At 36.5% G+C, this 23,236-nt stretch overlaps 1 protein-coding gene across 1 annotated transcript in view; it reads left to right on the top strand.

Annotated features, from left to right (window-relative positions):
- The first annotated feature begins 1,272 nt into the window (after window positions 1–1,272).
- AQR (aquarius intron-binding spliceosomal factor) overlaps window positions 1,273–23,236 on the top strand; it is a 96,591-nt gene continuing 74,627 nt past the window's right edge. Inside the window, 10 exon segments of the mRNA XM_047766784.1 lie at window positions 1,273–1,562; window positions 4,130–4,186; window positions 6,593–6,633; window positions 9,444–9,479; window positions 14,090–14,210; window positions 16,202–16,342; window positions 17,143–17,211; window positions 18,536–18,593; window positions 18,596–18,635; window positions 22,243–22,319. Of these exon segments, the coding sequence (XP_047622740.1) occupies window positions 1,488–1,562; window positions 4,130–4,186; window positions 6,593–6,633; window positions 9,444–9,479; window positions 14,090–14,210; window positions 16,202–16,342; window positions 17,143–17,211; window positions 18,536–18,593; window positions 18,596–18,635; window positions 22,243–22,319 (715 nt within the window). The 5' untranslated portion in view covers window positions 1,273–1,487.

Here is a 23,236-nt window from a genome sequence, read left to right on the forward strand (position 1 = left end):
ATCCATCATTGCCACAAGCTGCAGCATAGGTCACAGATGTGGCTCAGATCTCGTGTTGCTGTGGCCGTGGCATAGACTGGCAGCTGCAGCTCTGATTCGGAACTTCCATATGCCACAGGTGCAGCTGTAAAAAGAAAAAAAGGGGGATTACATATCTGCATTAAGACACATAAACATGAAAGCTCATAGCAGCATTATTTATAATAGTCAAAAACTGAAACAATTCAAATGTTCATCCATAGAAGTCATGCTGAACTAGGGTTGAGGGAGGGAAAGCCTTATTCTTAGCTTTAGAGTAACCTAGGTCTTTGAGCATAGATGGACATTGGGTATGTCCATAAGATGGAATACTACTCAGCAATAAAAAGGAATGAACTACAAGTACGTGCATCAACATGAATGGATCTCAAAATCATTATGTTGAGTGCAAAAAGAAAGAAAAAGGGTTCATACTGTATGTATTATTTCATTTTTATAAAATTCTGTAAAAGTATACTAGGCTATACATATATATCGAAAGAAAACAGATCAATGATTGCATGAGAATGAGTGGGTAGAAGTGGGATAGGGATGGATTGCAAAAGGGAACAAGGAAACTTTTAGTGGCATTGAATATACTTATCATGACTTTGGTGATGTTTTCACAGGTGTATGACTGAAAAAAATCAAATTTTACAATAGAAATATGTGCAGTTCATTGTATGTCAATCTGTGTCTCCATGATTCTGCTAAAAACAGTTAAAACCAAACCTCAAATTCCGTTTGTTTTTCTTCACTACTGCTTTTTTTAATGTATTTTAAATTTAAAAAAAAATTTATTTTATTTTTTTGCTCTTTAGTGTCGCTCCCGCAGCATATGGAGGTTCCCAGGCTAGGGGTCTAATCAAAGCTACAGCTGCTGGCCTACACCACAGTCACAGCAACGCAGGATCCGAGACCCGTGGGCGACCCACACCACGGCCCAAGGCAACACAGAATCCCTAAGCCCTACTGAGCAAGGCCAGGGATTGAACCTGCAACCTCATGGTTCCTAGTCATATTCGTTTCTGCCGCACCGCGACTGGAACTTCTGCTGCTTTTTAAAATTTATTTTATTTTATTTTTTAGACTTGAAAGAAACTTCACGTCTTTGCTTTGCCGCCAACCCTACCATCTGGTCGCTGAGACATCAATTCCGTCTCGCAGGGTGTTTTCTCTCAGCTTCCCGTTAGAGGGCAGAAGCGGAGGAGGTCAAAGCCCTTGCCTCTCTAGCTCAGAGCCAACGCCTGCACGCGCTTCCGGCCCTATGCTGTTCCGCTTCCCGAAGTCTGTACGAGCTGCTGTGTGCATTCTTTGGGGAACTGTAAGGTTTGAGGATAGTCTGGTCTGCGGGTTGTTACATCTCAGAGTTAGCAGCCACAGCCGCCTTTTAGGGGAAGTGCGTCGGGTTCACCGCTGCTCGGGGCGGTCTTTTTTTTACCCCACTGGAGCGGAGGGACAGTGCTGCCATGACGGCCCCTGCTCAGCCCAAGAAAATCGTGGCCCCCACGGTTTCCCAGATCAACGCGGAGTTCGTGACGCAGGTGAGCCCTGGTGGATCTGGTGGGGGATGAGGATGTTGAGGCTTCAAGACCAGGGGAATGAGATTTTCCTTGGGAACGGGAGCATCCAGGAGGCATTCGTTCAAGTCCTTCACTCAAGTCTTTTTATTAAAAACTGTCAACTGTGCCCCGGCCACTGTGCTGGGTGGTAGGGACACCTTGGTGGAAGAGGCTTTACCCTGAGGAGTTCACGTACCAAGGAGAACAGACGCATAAAAAGAAAGCTATCTTAAGAGCTTTGCTGTATTAGTTTGTCACAGGAGCGATGGGTTCACAGAAGGAACACCCCTTCTACCCCGGTCTACCTGAGGCTGGCAAGAAGATTTCGTAGCGGAAGTCATGCTGAACTAGGGTTGAGGGAGGGAAAGCCTTATTCTTAGCTTTAGAGTAACCTAGGTCTTTGAGCAGAGTGACAAGAATCTGACAAGACATTTTCTCCAAATAAATGCATCTGCGAAGAGAGCAAGCAATCCTGTTGTCGGAGAGGATTCCTTTAGCACCAGTTAACTGTGTTGGATTGTGAACCTTGGTTGAATACGGAAACCCGATCCTGTAGCTCTCAGCAACGTTCCTGATCCTTGTTTTTTGTTGCTTTGGATGTTGGATAAGAGTGCAGAACTTGTTATTCACCTGTGTTTTCTCTCAGCAGATTTGGCAAGGCAGAAGCCTAGGAGTCATTTTGAGTCCTTCTTTTTCTAACTTCCACATTTCTGCATTCTAAGTAGCTCTTAAATCTGCCTGCTTCTCTGTGCCCTAAGCCAGGTTGCCCTTGTTTTCTTCCTGGACCTAGACATCCTAACCTGTGTTCTTGTCTTCCTTTTGCTCTCCTCAAACTCATTCTTCACATTGTTGTCAGAGGGATTTTACATAAGCGCAAATCTGATCATGTCGCTTATCTTTTAAAAGTCTTCTAATAGTTCTAATTGCCCTTAAGATAATGACCAGAATCCTTCAAAGTGTCTTGTGATCTGGTCTGTGCTTATATCGAGTTTCCTCTTTTTTCTCTACTTTTCTAACTGTGCTTTAGCCATACTGAACTGAAGTATTTGTGCCTTGCTGTCTTTCATCTCCCGGCCCTTCAGCATTGTTCCCACTACTTAGAATACTCATCCCCCCACCTGTCTTTATAAACTCCAATTCCTTGTCATCTGTCTATATTAATTTAAAGAGGCTTTTCCAGACAACTTAAACTGGATTAGAATTCCTTTTCCCATACACTTAAATTTGTTGATAAAAGTCATGTGTTAGTTTCCCCTCCCCTCAGGGAGCTTGCGTTTTAGAGGGGTTAGTCAGGCAATGACCAGTATAGTTTCAGACAGTGATTATTGTTGTCAGGAAAATGAAACAAGGCGTTGTGGTAGACTAGGTGAGGTGTATGAAAAGCAGTCAGGAAAGCCCTCCCTAAGGTGATATTTAAGCTAAGACCTGAATGCAAAAAAGGAGACAGTTTGGGGAAGAGCAGAGAAACAGTCCAGGGATTAGCAGGTGCACATAGCTTACAGTGTAAATGTACAGAAGCCAGGATAGTGACCTTAAGAAGTGAGAGGTGGTGGAATCGAAGGAGATGAGGATAAAGTATGTGGGGGCGCCTACCATTTCCCTGCCCCTCCTCCTTCCCCTCCTTCATTATTTCTGAACACCTGGCACACCTGACCAGAGAAAGTGCTTTTTAATTATTATTGAATGAATGAGATTAAATTTACTTTTAAGACGATCAGATATCTGAACTTTGTGATCTCACTTTTTTTATGATGATTAACATTTTTTACCAATCGTGTTCATTTAAGTGTGTACATTGGGTTTTTTTAGATGTAATGTTATTGCACACTTAATAGACTGCAGTATAATGTATATATATATATGTTATGTGCACTGGGAAACCAAAAAATTCATGCGGCTTGCTTTATTGAGATAGTTACTTTATTGTGGTGGTCTGATACCAAACCTGCAATGTCTATGTATTTAAAATTCACAGTTTTCAGGTTAAAACCTGATGCTGAAATATGACAAACTATTTTATTCTCTGTAATAACCCACTGGGAAACTACTTTTTTTTATGTTTTATTTAGGTGTGCCTGAATGTGTACTAATCGCTTAAATATCTTTTGTTTCACAAATCAACATTCCTGAAGATTTTGAATCTGATTTTTAGCACTGGCTTACCTGTTAACTAATGGTAGTCTTGAACAGCTCACTTAATCTTTCTGGATTTAGGTTTCCTTATCTCTGCTGAAAATATTTGACTGTAAATATTAACTTCACCCTATTGTTTCCCTAGGGATAGTTAGAAAAGTGTGTTTTGTTTTTTTAAAATAGCAGTGGCAAGGTGCCATGGAGGGCATTACTGGCATTCAGGTGGTCAGGGACAAGGGTGCTCACTAGTCTGCAAGCCTGTATAGTCCCCTTAATTGAATGAATTACTCTTATCTCCGCACCCCCATACCAGTAGTGCCTTGTTAAGAAACAGCTTGTCACTGAATGATCTTAGTCTTTTAGCTCTGCAATGGTACTAATGTGTGACTTACTATTGATACTATTTACTTTTGCAGTTAGCTTGTAAATACTGGGCTCCGCATATCAAGAAAAAATCACCTTTTGATATAAAGGTAAGTATCTTTGGTTTGCAGAATACTTTTTGAATAGGTATGCTCTTGTTATCTCTTTTTCAAGAGCTAATTTAACAAAAGTTTTCAGTATTTTTTCAAATTCAAAATCGTTTTCTAATTATCAAAATAATAATTACTCATAATAGAAAATTTGAGAACTCCAGAAGCTGAATAGGAGAAAATAAAAATCCCTAGCCAGAGAAAACCTTTATTATCATTTGCTCTATTCCTTTAAGTGTTTTACAAAATTCTTAGATTGTTTTTGATTTATCATTATTATGGATGACCATGTAATTACTATCTTTGTAAATATAGAGAAATTTTCCTACAGTTTTTTGACAGTTCATTTAGGATAGAATCTGTTATTTTCTCTTCTATTTTTAGGTTGATGAACTGAGATAAAAATCCATAATAATGGTGGAAGAGGCAGAAGTTGTTGAGTATAGAGGATTAGATGATTAAGGACCAGTCATATTCAGTTAGGGAATGGGCTTATGATTCAGGTGACACAGTTTAGAATAAATGAAAGGAAAATTCTTAAATGTTGGATTAATTCTCATTAAAATAGATTCTTAAAAAGAGGTCTTTAAAGGAATAGAGCTGACATATTGCATGCCATTTAACAAGTATTGAAGACTAATTTTCAGCCCTGCCATTATAAATTGAATTGTGATACTTTAGGCACTCTTAGTAAACCTGAACTTAATCCCAAATTTCTTAAATTATTTGAGCTTAAATGTTTTATTTAAAGTATATTTTTGTTTTGCTGAAAGTTCCATTTTATTTATCAGTAGGTTATTCACAGACTTGGTATACATTAATTATTCCTAATTATTAACAGGATTGCTTTATCTTACTATATGCTGTTTGTATATATTTATGCTTGTGTATGTTGAGTCTGGGGGTTCCTTGGGTCATTTTTCATTAATAGCAAAAATACCATGGTGACACTACTATATTGAGTCGAACCTAATTAATTAGAGTAAGGGGTCTTTTAAGAGATAAAATTTATATCCACATCATTCTGGTTAACACTAGCAATAATTCCACACGAAGTTTAGAAAAATTTTATTTAGGTTGGTATTTAAAGATGGTTATGCCCTTCATTTTATTATTTAATTTGGATTTTGATAAAAATAAACACAATAACAATTTTACTTAATTCTCAGCAAGACTTGCTTGCCTCATTGTCTTCCTCCCTTTTCCACCCACAAATATTTATTTGACAAATATATTTTTAATGTTAAAAAACATTATAGTTGCCTTAAAATAAAATTATATTATACCAGCAAGAAATACTTGTCAAATGAAAAAAAAAATAATGTTATATCATGTTAAAGCACTTTATAGTTTTACAGTAAATTTTTTTTTTTTTTTTTTAAGGCCGAACCTGTGGCATATGGAAGTTCCCAGGCTAGGGGTTGAATCAGAGCTGCATCTGCTGGCCTGTGCCACAACCACAGCAATGCAGAATCCAAGATGCATCTGGGACCTACTCCACAGCTCACGGCAACACCAGATCCTTAACCCACTGAGCGAGGCCAGGGATACCCACATCCTCATGGATACTAGTTGAGTTCATTACCACTGAGCTACAGTGGGAACTCCTACAGTAATTTTTTAACTGCTCTAATTACTAATGCTGCTATTACTTCTGCTACTGATAACTCCTGTTAAAGGCTTACCATGTGCCAGGAATTGTTCTGAATTCTTTATGTATTGTCTTAAAGCAACCCCTGGGGTACTTTTATTATTAGATCCTTTTTGTTGATTGGGAAACTGAACCTTAAAACAGTCAGGCACTTGTAAGAGTTGAAGCCATCAGCAGTGAAGGTGGATGGTGCGAACCTGGATTCCAACTCCAGAACCTGAATTAGTACATATTTATACTATCTTACCCACCCTAATCCAGATAAATAGGAATTCTGAGGCTTTGTCATATGCATTTGGAAAATAGGATGTAGAGATTAGCATTTGCTTCTATTATGTCTTTGCACTTCTAATTTACTTTCTGGCTTTTGAAAGTATATTGTTAAAACTCTTAGATGGTGTCTGATAACATTGTATACCTTATTAAAATTAAGCTTTAAAAAAATGCTGATCTTGTGAATTTTTATTTTCCCTAAAAATAAAATGAATATATCATTTTAACAATTCTTTCTAGATTATTTTATGTAGGTATATCTTATTATTTATTTTTTCCTACTACTTTGCTTTCTGTTATTTCACATTTTGAGGAATGTAATGGGATTATAAAAAAATCTCAAGTATTATTTCAGTAGCAGTAGTATGGGATGGCTTTCCTAAACCAGATTATTTTGTTTAATCACAGTAATTGAAAACTCTCACTTTAGAGTCTGAAAAAAGCTGTTTAATATACTAAATATTTTTATATTTTAATAACAGGTGATTGAAGATATATATGAGAAAGAGATTGTCAAATCAAGGTAGGAATTAATTTTCATACATAGGAATTAGATGGGACTGACTTGGATCTCATCTGAACTTATAAACTAAATGTAATCATAGACTTAGAATTTTCTTTTCTTTTTTTGACTTGATCATTGAGGCCAGGTGGCTAGAAAAACTATTATCTAACTACTAAAGAGTCATAAGATATTTCTTTGCCTTCTGATTTCTTTCTCAGATTAGAGGGATTAAATTCCTTAGGGTTTATTTTGTTTTTGAAGGAATGTGAGGAAGAGTCAATACAGAGATTTCAAAATTTCAATTCAACAATTACTACTTCTCATTATTTTCTGATAAATCTTTTTTTGTATGATTTTTGTTTCTTCCATTATAGCTGGTTTACAGTGTTCTGTCAATTTTCTACTATACAGCAAGGTAACCCAGTCACACATACACATACACATTCTTTATTTTCTTCATTTTCTTTTTTTTTTTGTATTTTTGCTATTTTCTTGGGCCGCTCCCGTGGCTTATGGAGGTTCCCAGGCTAGGGGTCGAATCGGAGCTGTAGCCGCCAGCCTACGTCAGAGCCACAGCAACTCGGGATCCGAGCCGCATCTGCATCCTGCACCACAGCTCACAGCAACACCACATCGTTAACCCACTGAGCAAGGCCAGGGATTGAACCCGCAACCTCATGGTTCCTAGTCGGATTCGTTAACCACTGAGTCACGACGGAAACTCCACATTCTTTATTTTCTGATAAATCTTTTAAAAAATATTTTAAAATTATAAAAGTAAAACATGTAGTAATAATGAAATACAAAATAATAAAAGGGGAGTTCCCATCATGGCGCAGCGGAAATGAATCCCACTAGGAACCTTGAGCTTGTGGGTTCAAACCCTGGCCTCGCTCAGTGGGTTAAGGATCTGGCGTTGCTGTGAGCTGTGGTGTAAGTTGCAGATGCAGCTTGGATCTGGCACTGCTGTGGCTGTGGCGTAGGTCAGCAGCTATAGCTCTGATTAGACCCCTAGCCTGGGAACTTCCATATGCTACAGGTGCAGCCCTAAAAAGACAAAAAAATTAAAAAAAAAAAATTACTGGCTCTCTCTGTATGGTTGCAGAAGAGCTGCTATAGCTCTAGACCTCATGTTTCACACAAACGCATCCCAAGACAGGAAGCAAAAGGCAATTACAGCAGCAAAGAAACTCCCTTTTGCATACTTCTCCCCACTGTTTTTTCAAAAAATCAAATTTAATGACCTAGTTGACAATACAATTAATAAACCCAATTTATTGTGCATAAATTATCCAGCTTTGGGAAGATTTAATGAAAAGCCTGATAAACCCTTGATAAAGGGTCAGGCTTTACAAAGCCCGCTCTCAGTAAATACTGGTAACTTAATAAAATAACCATTTCCAAATCCTTGGTTTATATTTGTTATTTTTACTTGCAACTTCTCATCCTTATCTTTAAAGGTTTTCTGCATGATGTCTAGTCCCTAGACTCATTTGTGTATCTTATATATATACTTTGTTAAGCTCTTCATAGTTTGTCTGCTTTATCTTGACCTATCAAAACTGATTTTTCACTTATCTAGTCATCCCAAAAGGGGTGGGGGGGATACTCCACCTCTTTTCTGCCTGAGGAAACTGAGTCCCAAAATGTTTTAAGATGTTGCCAAGGTAACGATGAATCATGACTACAGTACTGATCTATCTTGTGAGTCCAGATTTTCTTTCTTTTCATCAATGAAGTCCTATTTGTGGCTGGAGAAATTGAGTTTGAAAGTATTTGCATAGTGGGCTCTGAGTTCTGTTGTCCAACATGTACATTTAAAGTGAAATGCCAAAAAAAAGTAATTAAAAAAATAAAATTTAAAAAAATGCAAAAAAATAAAAATAAACTGAAATGCCCGCAGCTGGAGATCTGGGGTCTGCCACACCAGCTGTTGTGTCCTGTCAGTGGCCTGGTTGGCTGTAGAAGCCAGTACCTTGGCAATGTTCTGCCTCTGTGGTATTGCACAGTTAAAACTTTCGTTTCTTTCTCATCAAAGTTCTATGACATTGCTTGCTCAGTAAAACTATTTAAGAAATCAGAAATCAGTGAAATTGAATTTTCACAGGATAATGGTCTCTTCAGCATTATAAATTCATAATGCATATGCATTTAATTTTCAAGGCTGGAGGCTAATATCCGGTGGCATGGTTCTGGTCTGGCTACTTTATTTCCAATATGCAAAATGACAAAACTAAATCAGTGGACATTTGAACCTACCTTTTAAAAGTAGATATAAAGGGATATCTGATATTCCTTCCACAATTTTCTTATATTTTAGACTTAATGACAAGACCACAAAATGTGAAAAGTCTGATTTCCATGTTTGCAGTATAGATACATGTGTCCCTGGTGCTTTTGGGAGGTCATGACTTCAGCAGACTGTTTCCATTTGATTGCTAAATGAAAAAATGTTAGGGCTTAAGAAATTGAGACAGGCTAGTTTTTGGCAGTTATGTTCCAATGTTATGAATATCTTGAACATTTGTCTCTTGATTAAAACTATTGGGCTTATTGATCTGTTTTTTTATATCCTTGTATATCATAGTACTGATTGCATTTGTTATATGGGTAAGGTGTAACTAACTGTTCATAGACAATTTTAAAAAATAAACTATCCTAGAACAAAATACAAATAAAAATATAAAAGCAATATTCACTTCCTTTAATGCATAAATACAATTACTCTGACATATCAATATTAAAACATGATTCCAAAATGTATCTGCATTAGTATCTCGGAAATGTTTATATTCTCTATTTAAATATTTTTACTATTTATTTTTTAGGTTTGCCATCAGAAAGATAATGCTCTTGGAATTTAGGTGAGTTAAAAGACTACTTTGATGAAATTCAGGACGACAAGGTGGCTTGACTTTTAGCTAAGTTTTCTGTACATTTCTGTGAGTGGAAAAGGAAATCATTATAAATTTTTGAAGATTGATATTTTGACAATTACCTTATTTTGGAATACATGTATGATATCCTTTGTTTTCAGAGATTGTCAGTGTAACTTCTATTTTGAGTCATTTTCTCACTAATTAAGATAGTGTGTGCTGAGGAGTTCCTATCGTGGCTTAGCAGAAACGAATCTGAATAGCATCCATAAGGACACAGGTTCAATCCCTGCCTCACTCAGTGGGTTAAGGATCCAGTGTTGCTGTGAGCTGTGGTGGAGGCTACAGACTCGGTTCGGATCTGTCGTTGCTGTGGCTGTAGTGTAGACTGGCAGCTACAGCTCCAATTTGACCCCTTTCCTGGGAACTTCCATATACTATAGGTATGGCCCTAAAAAGACCAAAAAAAAAAAAAAAAGATAGTGTGTGCCAAGCAATTTTTTAACTCTCATTTGGTTTCCTCTAGTGATCAGTGACAGTAAATTGCAGTTCATTCTGTAGCCATTTTTTTGCCTTCCAGGTCAACTTTTTATTACCAAGACAGCTTTGTTCTGATCTAAGCCATTTATAAATATTTCTGATAGAAGAGAATTATAATTTTTAGATTGTAGGACAAACAGGTGTGGCCAGTAGGCTGGAACCAAAAGCCAAGGTTGTTGTTGATAATAGTAATATGCACCATGTATTGAACCTTGTGCTGGGCACATTGTTAAACATTTTACATACAGATCACTCAAAGCAACCCTACAAGTCAAAATTATATTCTCTATTTAGCAAAGAAAGAAACTGAGATCAGGGCAGTTAAGTAATTTGTTCACATAATGCATTTAAGTAATTGGCAGAGCTGGGATGCCAATGTTTGATGCCAAAGCTCGTGGTTTTTTTTGCTTCTCCACAATCTCTAGTGGTCTCGTCTGCATCAGAAGTCATTCTCTGTATTAACAGCTGTTTGCTCCCTACATACACTGATTTGATCCTCACCAAAAAAAATAGCATAAAGTAGGTGTTCTTATTTTTATTTATTTATTTATTTATTTATTTATTTGCTTTTTTTAAGGGCCACACCCGCAGCATACGGAGGTCCCCAGGCTAGGGGTTGAATCGGAGCTGCAGCCGCTAGCGTGCACCACAGCCACAGCAATGCAGGATCCGAGCCGAATCTGTGACCTACACCACAACACAGCAATGTTGGATCCTTTAACCCATGAGCAAGGCTAGGTGTCGAACCCACAACCTCATGGTTACTATTTGGATTTGTTTCTGCTGCGCCACATGGGGAATTCCTTTATCATTTTTAAAGGAAGAAACTGAAGTTTATAGTTATAAATTAATTTGTAAGTGGAGTGCCTACTTTATCCTAAGAACTGTATTATTATTGAATACTTAATCTAATTTAACCCTTACAATAATCCAAGTAAGATCATCTTTATTTTATAAAGAACACTGAGGCTTGAAATTGGATCTGTCTGGCCCTTAGATTAATATGCTGTTTTCATCATATCATGCCATCCTTCAAGAAGATAAATAAAAATCAAGAGGATGCTGGTATACAATTAGGATAAAACCAGAATTCCACAATCCTGGCAAATATCAGATACCAAGAAAATTATAGGAATTGAAGGAGAAATCAACAGAACAGACCGAAGGCACAAGTGACAGTGAAAGATTTTTAGTAACTAAAAAAGTGGGTTGTTACCTTCCAGGAACTCTTAGGTCATTTCTGTTTGGAAATGCCATTTTCTCTTTGCCAGCCTCCAGACATAAATGAGTCTAAAGTTGTAGTAGAGGCATGCCTGCTGTGGTACAGTGGATTAATGATCTAGCTTGTCTCTGTGGAGGCACCAGTTTGATCTGCAGCCAAGAACAATTGGTTAAGGCACCAGCGTTGCTGCAGCTGTGGCGTAGATGACTGCAGCTTAGGCTTCTTGGCCTGGGAACTTCCATATGCCATGGGTGGCCAGCAAAGAAAATAAATAAGTGAATAAAGTTTATGGTAGAGATAATTGATGGTCTTGCTGGAATGGAAAGTAAGGTGACATGGAGGAAGGGGCTAGATGCAGGAGAGTGAACTGAGTCTTTGATGAAACTCATCAGAGGGACATATTATCATACAGATTATATTTGCTGTAACTGCCAGGATAGGATCAGAGAATTATTGATCAAACCTGAAGTTTGGATTAAGAGAGGTAGTTTAGAATGAGTTCTGTATCATCTGTGTATCATGTTGATAACTGCATCATCCTGGGCAAGTCATTGACTCTCATAGTCTTAGATTCTTCTTCTGAAAAATGTAAAGATAGGTTTGGAATTTGCTGCATTGTCAGGTAATGGCCAAGACATTACTGGTAAAGAATGTTACAAGCCAGTGATATCCCTGGAGTATCTTGGTGAAACAAATTATGAAGATACTCTGAAAGGATATGTATTCTAACCATACCAAAAAAAAATTCCTATAGATAAAACTCTGATAAAGGTGAATTCAAACTTCCAAATTACAAAGCACATTAAAGTAAGATTCAGTTGAAACAACATAGAATTAGAACCCCCCTCCCAGAAAACCCCAGGTAATTAAATAATTGATATGCACTGTCAAATCATTTTGTTTAAAGTTATTATGGATAGATAAGATCAAATATCATATGTAAACAAGGAACAAGACAACAAAAATGGAAAGGTTTGGAGGAAAGTGGAAATAAAGGTCACTGAAGTTAAAAAAACTCAATGGACGAATTATATAGCAGATTAGACACAACTAAAGAGGGAGTGGGGATTTAGAGCTGAGGAAATTAACAAATAATAGCAAGGCAAAATAGAGGTGGAAAATATACGGGACATTTAAGAGATATGGAGGCTAAAATGAGGTCCATTAGGAGCTTCAGAAGAGATTTAGAGAAAATGAGGGAAGAGCAGTTTTGAAGAGATGATAAAGAATTTTCTGCAGTTGAAACGTATAACTCTTAGATTCAGGAAGTGTATATAGCAAGTGGTGAATAGAGCAACAGAGAGAGCAAAGATCTTAAAATCTGTTAGAGAAAAGAAGATTACTCAGAGGAGAAAGAACAAATAGAATGATTGTAGACTTCTCAAGTGTAATAAGACAATAGTACAATGAGACTAGTACATAGGAAAATATAACTATTAACCTAGGAAGAAATCTATCACCAGCTAAACTGTCATGAAATAAAGAGATTTCAGATAGATTCATACCAACAAACTTGCTAACAGAAGTTCTAAAGGGCATGATTCAGGGAAAAGGAATTTAAACTTGTAAGAAATGAATGATATAAAGTTTCTTGCATCTTATTTATGAAAGTATAGTTTCTAACTTGGAGCCTGTGGGCCATTATTTTGGATAAAATACTCTTTACTAATTTTTAGGTTCTTGCTAATTAAGCAGGATGGAGTGCTAAAGATAGACCTGTGGAAATACCAACATGATCTGACCTTTGAAGCATAAGAGGAAGTAGAAAAATTATATGCTAGAGCAGAATCTAAAATGCCTAACTGTGTGTGTGCATGTGTGTGCATGCATGCATATATAAGTGATCGAAAGGTTATGCATGTGGAGTGATGTAAGATAGGTACAAAAAGTCTTTTTTTTTTTTTGCATTAGTGCTTGAGAGTATTTTACAGCCCAGTACAATAACTGGTTTATAACTACCCTGAATAAAGAATAGTTAAGCTTTGTTTTAGAAATCAGAAATGTTTTGTTTAGGAGTATTCAAGAATTTTGGTATTTTGACAGGAAAATGTTAGTTACCCTGAAAACTGACTTATGTTAAATACCTTGTAAATTAAGAAACAAAGCCTCTTTTTGATTAAGTCTTTGTCTTAGTTTCTGGAAATCATTTGGTCCAGATACAAGTGTGTGAATTTCTCAGATAAATTTATCTGTGAAGCTGCCCATCATATTATTTTTTTTTAGAGCTGATATTTATCAGATATTTTTGCTTTTTACTCTACAAAGAGCCTTAGATAAGGGAATATCCAGTGTCTTAGTGGTGATAATTATGTATATCAGAAACATTTTGTGTCTTCCTACTTGAAAGTATGATCGTCTCACTCTTTTTTTTTTTTTGTCTTTTTGCTATTTCTTTGGGCCGCTCCCGAGGCATATGGAGGTTCCCAGGCTAGGGGTCGAATCGGAGCTGTAGCCACTGGCCTACGCCAGAGCCACAGCAACGCGGGATCCGAGCCGTGTCTGCAGCATACACCACAGCTCACGGCAACGCCAGACGTTAACCCACTGAGCCAGGCCAGGGATCAAACCCACAACCTCATGGTTCCTAGTCAGATTCGTTAACCACTGCGCCACGCCACGACAGGAACTCCGAGCCTCTCACTCTTAAAGCCACATTTGCTATGTATGTTTGTGGTAGGTAGCACTAATCTACATTATAGGTAAATTTGTGAAGAATTCTCTAACTATAATATAGATTTGCAAAATGTTTTCAGAAAGTTGTAAATGATTAGCCATTTTCAGAGAAATGAAATATTCATGAAATATTCTGTGTTTTTTTTTTTTTCATTTTTCACAGCCAGTATCTTGAAAATTACCTGTGGATGAATTATTCTCCAGAAGTGTCCAGCAAGGCTTATTTAATGTCAATCTGCTGTATGGTGAATGAGAAGTTCAGAGAAAATGTCCCTGCATGGGAGGTAACAGATTTAAATTACTTCAGGCTTTCTTACTGTGCTCACTTAAGCCATTACAAAGTAGCAGATTTTTTGCTGATAATAAATAATGTTTTTAGAACAGAACTTTATTCAGTAATAAAGTAAATGTTGAGAAAAAAAGTGAATGTATGAAAAACACTATTAGATTTCTTTCAGTATCAGTGCTTTCTTTATTAGGAATTGAAAAATTATGAACGTGGAGTTAGAGTTATTTTTCTGCTTCATGCTTGAAACAAAGAATGACATAGTTTTGTGGATTATAAAGACTTTTACATCAGATAGAGTAAAATTTATATTAAGAGGCACATATAGATAATGCCCAAATGAGGTAATATTTTTCAGTGCCTTGTTTCACAACAGGAGTATATATTTGTAAGTTTCACATGCATAAAGTAGTATTTCCAAAATTAAGAGCGAAGCTCATACTGTAATTTCATTTTTCTCTTTGATCTGAAATCTGTTTTCCCTTTTTGAAATTTCTAATTGACTGACATTTTCTCTTTGTGCTAGTGTAATAGAGGCTTGATCAGCTAATAGAGGTCCAAAATCTAGGTTTTCTTTAGCCACCATGAAATGTTCAGCTCATCAAGAGTTTCTTTCCCTCCCTTTTTTTTTTTTGTCTTTTTGCCATTTCTTGGGCCGCTCCTGCGGCATATAGAGGTTCCCAGGCTAGGGGTCGAATCAGAGCTGTAGCTGCCAGCCTATGCCAGAGCCATAGCAACGCAGGGATCCGAGCCACGTCTGCGACCTACACCACAGCTCACGGCAACGCCGGATCGTTAACCCACTGAGCAAGGGCGGGGATCGAACCCACAACCTAGTGGTACCTAGTCAGATTCGTTAACCATTGCGCCACGACGGGAACTCCCCCTCCCTTTTTTAAATGAAGGAAATGCATGGATACATGTCATCTCTTTTAAGGGGATGGTCTCCAAAATGAAAAAGTGTTAAACACTCTTTAAGGTAAAACCATGGACACTTGGCTCAGATAATCATTAAGTAACTACCATCTTATGGCAGATTAGAGCCCAAAGAAAACTAAGGTTCTTCTGTTTCATTGAGAGATCTTAGGGATTTCTTAAAGTTGATTTAAACTACCATAGGAAGCATGAGGGAAGCTAGAGAATGACTTGATCAGTTTGCATGTTTTAAGGACCTCTTTAGTGATTAGAGCTTGAAAGAGAGACATGACAGATCAGATCAGATTAAAAAAAGAGGTTACACAGATTTGGAAAGTAGAATTGATTGGATTTGTTAATTGAAGTAGCTTTAGGGAAGGGTATTATTTTCAAGAAGGAAGCTAGAACCTTGGAACACTGTGGGGTAAAATAACAAAGGAAGAGGAGCCTTCAGCACACTGTAAAGGAGTTGAGGGTTAGTAAGGGTCCTTTTGACTTGACAACTGTAACAGCTTCCAGGTAGTGCTATGGGTGGAAGCTTGTTTTAGAGAAGTGAAAAAAACTAGTGCAGACCACACATTTGGAGCACTTGCCTATGAAAGAAGAGAATGGTAACAGAAACTAGGTGGGGAGGTAGATATTTACTTTTTTTTTTTTTTTTACATTATTTACATGTTAAGAGTAAAAGGATAATATAAAGGAAAGGCTGTTCTTGAGATTAATTAGACTGGGAAGACTAGTTTTTGAAGATGTTTCTTTTAAGTTGGAAGAGTTTAAACACTTCAGATCTTTAGTAAGAAAACAAAGCCTGGGCTATTACTGTCATAATCCTTGAAGAAATAATAAAGGAATTGAAGCCATTATTTTATTAGCTGATGGTTTCTGCAACTCTCACATAGTCCTGCAGAAACCTATATTTGCCTTGCTACCGTTAATTATAAGTAAACTAGATAATCTTTTGGTGATTATTAGGTTTTGTTAATAGACTCCTAAAAAGTCTTCATTGTTTGCTTAAAGAAGAAAAAGAGGTGAGCAAGCCATTTCAAAATGAATTTTTATTCTTTCTGTTTTCAGACTTTTAAGAAGAAGCCAGATCACTTCCCATTCTTCTTCAAGTGTATCTTGAAAGCAGCATTAGCTGAAACCGATGGTGAATTTTCACTCCATGAACAGACAGTCTTACTGCTCTTTCTTGATCATTGCTTCAATAGTTTGGTAATTTCACTTTATCTTTCAGGGGAATGTTCAAGTCCTCTTGTTCTTTTAAGTTGAATGTAGATGAGATTACCTCTGTAGCCAACTTCTTCATCCACAGTAGTTGGGAATGAAGGATAATGCACACAGCTTGATTTTAGCCCCTTCTCGGTGAAATCATTTTATAAGATCTGTTTACTTTTTAATAGATTTGTTCTTGATCTCTCCTTTTTTCTATCTAGCCTCTAAGTGAACTGATAATAAGAACTGAAATTCTCCAAATGTAGAGCAGCAAAGAGTCTATTAGTATGTACATTGAGTAATGAGATCTGTGTTGTAAACTCTACACAAAAACATAGTTTTATTACTTTTCAGTCATACTTCATGCATAAGCTGGCAGGTCAGCTGGAGAGTTATGTTTTGAGTTGACTGTTTTGGGGTGGTTGTGAATGATCTTTGAAAATCTCTTGGCTATGTATGATAAATTTTTCATTCTTCATAAGATTATCTCCAAGAAATAAATATTTAAATATTTGTAGTAATTAACATTTCATTTGTGCTTCTCTACTGTGGTTATCTGAAAGGAGAGTGGAGTTTGGGGTTACGAAAACATTTCTGCAAGTGGATGGAGTCTGTAAATCGTGAGGCTTGACTATATCTTTTTTTAAAAATATTGAACATCTTAATAATAAAATATTAATTTGAAAGTATTGATAGCATGTTTTCCCCCCAGGACTTAAAAAGGCAGATACTCCTTATATAAAGATTTAGGTTAAAATGATGGTGTGTTTATAAACTTTGTTTCTTCATGCTTTAAACAGGAAGTAGACTTGATACGGAGTCAAGTACAGCAGCTTATCTCACTCCCAATGTGGATGGGCTTACAGCCTGTAAGTATCTAATCTCAGAAACTTATGTCTATTTATAAGGGAAACGTGGTTTTAGACTGTAGCTTTAATATGGATATAAAATGGTAACTAAAAATCCCCACTTTTGCTCACAAAATTTATCTAATTTACTATGCATTAACTTATCAGAGATATAGTTTTTTTCAGTTTTAAGGTTTTTATGTGTAAGCTAATATGTGTTTCACCTAGCTTCATTATTGTAAAGTAAAATAAGGTAGTCTGTTGAACTTATAGAGAAGAGGACTTAATGTAGTAAAATATTATTCATATGTATGTCATTAGGTGAAACTAAATACAGACTTGAATTTTTAATTTCCCTTGATTAGAATGTACATACAGCTATAGGAGAAGATCTGAATTGATGTTTAATATTAACAACTTCATTTTTTTTATCAAATTCTTATTGCATAATATGTGCCAATATCAAAGCCAGATTAACAGATCTTAGTTAAAACTGTCAAATTTCAGTATAATGGTATATTTAGAATTCCATTTCCCGCATATGGGTGGTTTTGTAGACATTTAGATATGCAAGCTCATTCATAGTTACCAGTTGTTGGGGATAAAAACAGGAACATATAAAAAAATTAATACTAAGTTAAAAATGGATAAGTGCCTTAAGAAAGAATGGTGGTGGTATGGACATTTCCTTGTTCACTTGTGATAGCTGTTTTACGTTGTTTCAGACTGATTTTTTGAATTTTTGGGAGGGAGGGGTCTTTTTAGGGCTGCACCCACAGCATGTGGAAGTTACCAGGCTAGGTGTTGAATTGGAGTTATAGCTGCTGGCGTATGACACAGCTACAGCAATGCGGAATCTAAGCCACGTCTGTGACCTACACCATAGCTCATGGCAACAACTCTGGCTCCATAACCCACTGAGCAAGGCCAGGGATCGAATCTGCATCCTCATGGATATCAGTAGGGTTCGTTACTGCTGAGCCACAATGGGAACTCCCTAATTTCTTGAACTTTAATGATTATGCTCACAAATGTTAATACTTATGTTTTTCAAACTGAAGTGCTTAGTTTTAGAAATAAGAAACTTATTATTAAGCTTAAATCTTGACTAGAAAAGGCAGTTTCTTTTGTCTTTTTTTTTTTCTAGTAAGTGTCAGAATTGAGTAGTTTTTAAAAATACATCTCTTTGTTTCTTAGTTTTCAGTTTTAGTTATGCTGCTTTCTGGTTTTATCCCATTGCTCTCTATTATATCCATACATTAGAAAACTAGCTAATAGTTGATCTAGTCTTTATCCTTGTAAGCTTTAGAGTTACTGGTGATTTAATGTCACATCACTTTTTCAGGCACGTTTGGAATTAGAATTAAAAAAGACACCTAAACTAAGAAAATTCTGGAACTTGATTAAAAGAATGATGAAAAGATGGATCCAGAAGCAAGAGAACAGTATGTTGCAAAAGTTTTGTTCCATGCTGATTCATTATGCTGGGTTGTGGGTCTTAGATGATGTTGACTGATTTGTTATTTCCTTTACATAGGGCTGAACCAAATAAAAGATTAAGTGCTTTTACTTAGACTGTCGTAGGAATATTTTTCACAAAGGCCTAAAGGGGAAGCCAGAACATCACCATGTTTTTCTCCTTTCCTTTATCTCTGCTTCAGCAATAAGTGTATCACTGGTCTTCTCCCTGCCTATTGTCCATCATACTCTGTCTGTCCTGGATGGTTCTCAATTTTCTCTAGTCTTGAGGCTATCAATCCAACTTTCCTTTCTTTTTTAACTCTCTCTCTTAACAGTGACTTTTTTTTAATTACTTAATGAATTTTATTATGTTTATAGATGTACAACAATTATCACAACCAAATTTTTAGAGTATTTCCATTCCAAACCCTCAGTGCCTCCCCCCTCCCCGCCCCCCCGCCAAACCTGTCTCCTTTGGAAACCATAGGTTTTTCAAAGTCTGTGTCAGTTTCTGTTCTGCAAAGAAGTTCATTGTGTCCTTTTATCAGATTCCACATGTAAGTGATAGCATTTGATGCTGGTGTCTCATTGACTGACTTCACTTAGCATAATAATTTCTAGGTCCATCCATGTTACTGCAAATGCCGTTATTTCTTTCAATAGCTGAGTAATATTCCATTGTGTATATGTACCACATCTTCTTTATCCACTCCTCTGTTGATGGACATTTAGGTTGTTTCCATGTCTTGGCTATTGCAAATAGTGCTGCAATGAACATTGGAGTACATGTGTCTTGTTGAGTCATGGTTTTCTCTGGATAGATGCCCAGGAGTAGGATTGCTGGATCAAATGGTAGTTCTATTTTAGTTTTCTGAGGAATCTCCATCCAGTTTTCCACAGTGGTTGCACTAATTTACATTCCCACCAATAGTGTAACTGGGTTCCTTTTTCTCCGCAACTTCTCCAGCACTTATTGTTTGTACTTTTTGATGAAAGCCATTCTGGCCGGGGTAAGGTGGCGCCTCATTGTGGTTTCGATTTGCATTTCTCTAGTGATGAGTGATGTTGAACATCTTTTCATGTGTTTTTTGGCCATCTGTATGTCTTTGGAGAATTGCCTGTTTAGATCTTCTGCCCATTTTTTGATGGGGTTGTTTGTTTTTCTGGTATTGAGCTGTAGGAAGTGTTTATAAATTTTGCAGCTTAATCCCTTGTTGGTCGATTCATTTGCAAATATTTTCTCCCATTCTTTGGGTTGTCTTTTTGTTTTTTAATGGTGACTTTTATACACTCCTTTCATTCAACAAGTATTCAGTGTTTATTATTTTGCTGGGTACTGTTGTAGGTACAGGGGATATATCAGAGAACAACATGGAAAATAAGTCCTGTTCTGTGGAGCTTACATTCTAGTTGAGGAAGACAGCAATAAAGAGATGAATTATATAGTATCTTAAATGGTGGTCCATGCTAAGGAGAAAAATAAATCAAGTATAAGGATTAAAGAAGCAGATGAGGGTTTTGGATTATTATCATTTGGATAAACGTCTGGTAGCAAGCATTTATTTCATCAAAGTGCTGTTGGTGGGACGCAGGACAGGAGTCTGTATGCTCTAAGAGGTTCCTTCTCTCTCTGAGGCTGACTGGACTTCCTGTGTCCTCTTGCTTCGTTTACTCCATGACTGTTTTAGCAGTGATCCTTTTTCCTGCTCCATCTTTTAAGTGTTCTTTTCTACTCACTTTTTTTTCCCTCTCCTTACATATATGTGCCTCAGACTCACTTCCCTTGGGCCTATGATAACTTCTTTTGACTATCTTATTTTTTCATCCACTTAGGAGAGTTCTCTATACTAATCTACAGATAGTAATTGAAGACATGAGTGAGTATTAGTGAGATTATTTAGTAAGGTATGTAAACCATGAAAAGAGGGTGGAGGACAAAAATAAGTGAACCTTGGAGTTAGTCTGGTGGTTACTGAAAATGAGAAGAACTGAAAAAAGCTGGATGTTAGAGGAATGAGTTTGGGAATAAGTGTGAGCCCTAAGGACAGGATATTAGGGTCAGAGTAGGAATATCCTTTCTTTGAACTCCAGTTTGTCTCTTTCATGATATCTTTCTAACTAGTAGCCTCTTGATTGGACTAATTACTGGTTATCTTTTCATTATTTGGCTATGTTTTAAAATTTTATTTTTTTTTGGTTTTAAAATTTTAAAACACTGTCTTCCCATTACCTCGATATGACTTAATTCCATATCAATCAAGTATTCCTTGTTTCTTTAACATTTCTCTCCTAACTACCCTTTTCACTCCACTCCACTTAATGAAGGTTAACCTTCTAAACATTCTTCTAGACCAGTTACTTTAGGCCACAGTGCTTTCTTCTCCTGAACTCCTAAAACACATTGTGTGTTGTTATTGAAACACTGACTCTTTTTGTAATTACTAGACTGCTTATAATTGCTTAGAGTACAGGTTCTACAATTAGAGTTAACTAGGCTTCACACTCACCCATCGTGCAACTTGGGGCAAGTTAACTCACCTCTTCGAGCCCCAGTGTGAAATCAGGACAGTAGCACCTGTTTCATAGGACAACAGTCAATATTCAGTGAGATTACTTTTTTTTCTTTTGTCTTTTGTCTTTTTTTTTTTTTTTTTTTTTTTTTTTAGGGCCACACGTACGGCATATGGAGGCTCCCGGGCTAGGGGTCTAATTGGAGCTAAAGCTGCCGGCCTGCAGCACAGCCACAGCAACACCAGATCTGAGCCGTGTCTGCGTCCTACACCACAGCTCAAGACAACACCGGATTCTTAACCCACTAAGCAAGGCCAGGGATCCAACCCGCAACCTCATGGTTCCTAGTTGGATTCATTAACCACTGCGCCACGACAGGAACTCCTCAGTGAGATTACTTATATGAAGTACTCAACAACTCAGATCCTGAGTAAGTGCTCAATTAATGTCAGCCAGTTTTATTAATGAATACTGGTTTGAGTTACTAATTATATGATTTGGCATTTCAAGTGTATTTTAGTCCCTCCCCTCCCCATCGTTTGTATTTCCAGTGGGACGAAATAATTAATTTGTAGCTGTTTAATAACTAATGATTCTTTTTTGATTGGTGGTAACTAATGCACCTTAAATTAGTAATGGGTAAAAAAAATTGTTTTTTAACTAACATTTAATTTTTAGACATTATAATACTCTATTATAGGTAATAGTTTAAACATACTACAGTATGAAATTGCTTATCTCGTTCTAAGTAACATTAGATTTTTAATGTTAAGGGAAGACTATAAGTGAAATTTTGAAAACTCATTTCTAGTCCTGACTTTGAAAACACAAGTAAGAACTTCTAAGTAAGAAGAGGTGCTTTCTTAGCAGGTTTATTAGGCCAGTAATGCAGCTCTTCATGTAGCACTGTACTTATAGACAGAGAAGAATCTATTTGTTCAAATTGTAATACTGATTTCAGAAAGAAATGAAACATTTTGAAAAATGTAAGAAAGGCTGTTTCTTTACACATTTAAATTTTACATTTCAAATAATTATTTCTCAAAAATAATTTGCCTACTATTATCTTTATGTTTTTAGAGCCTATCAAGAAAGAAGATTTCTTTCACAACTAATCCAGAAGTTTATCTCTGTGCTGAAATCAGTCCCACTTTCTGGTAACTATCTTCCCTTTTCCAGCTTATTTGTGAAATTACCATTTAGATGCCTGTATAGTATTTACTAATCCTTAGTCTAAAAACTGCTCTTAGAAGGATTTTAAATTATATTGACAAAAGGTATATATCCTTCCCTTTTCAGACGTGTTACCAGTCTGAGTATTGTGACTACCTTAGAAATTCACACAATTTAAAGGCACCAGTATGGTTATTGAAAAATTCCTTTATTTAGCAAGTATTTTTTGAGCTTGCTTGTAAGACACAGGTCCTGAACAAGGGTCTGGGACATAGTGAACAAAACAGTTACAGACGCTGTCCACATGCATCACCATTCTTTCTCAAGATTGCCTTGGCTATTTGGAGGTCTTTCGTGTTTCCATACAAATTAAAAAACTTTTGTTCTAGTTCTGTGAAAAATGCCATTGGTAATTTGAAAGAGGTTGCATTGAATCTATAGATTTGCCTTGGGTAGTACGGTCATTTTAACCACACTGGTTCTTCCAATCCTTTCTCCACATAAAGCCTTCTATTTTCCTGTAAACTACAAATAAATAAGTGGATTTATTTAAGCATTTGTAGGGTGCCTTCTCTAGGTCTGGCACTGAGTTACTCAATGCTGGGAGTCCTTAGACTAGGAACCCTGAAATTATCTCCTTTTCAATTGAAGCAGCCTTGGCAGGGTGGTTTCAGCTGAGAAAATAGTAGAACATCTTCTGGCATGAAAAAAAAGAGATTTGTACTCTAAAAGTATGTTATGTCGCAAGGTTGTAATTATTTTAAAAACAAAAGTAAATGTTTTTAAAAATAGTACATTACTCATGAATAATATAAGATAGTGATATGAAGAATATTTTATTGCTTTATTTGTCATTGACATTTTAATGTCAGAGTTAATACAAAGTGAGGAGTTCCTACTG

The sequence above is a fragment of the Phacochoerus africanus genome, chromosome 2 (assembly GCF_016906955.1).
Source record: "Phacochoerus africanus isolate WHEZ1 chromosome 2, ROS_Pafr_v1, whole genome shotgun sequence".
In the NCBI taxonomy this organism is placed as follows: Eukaryota; Metazoa; Chordata; class Mammalia; order Artiodactyla; family Suidae; genus Phacochoerus; species Phacochoerus africanus.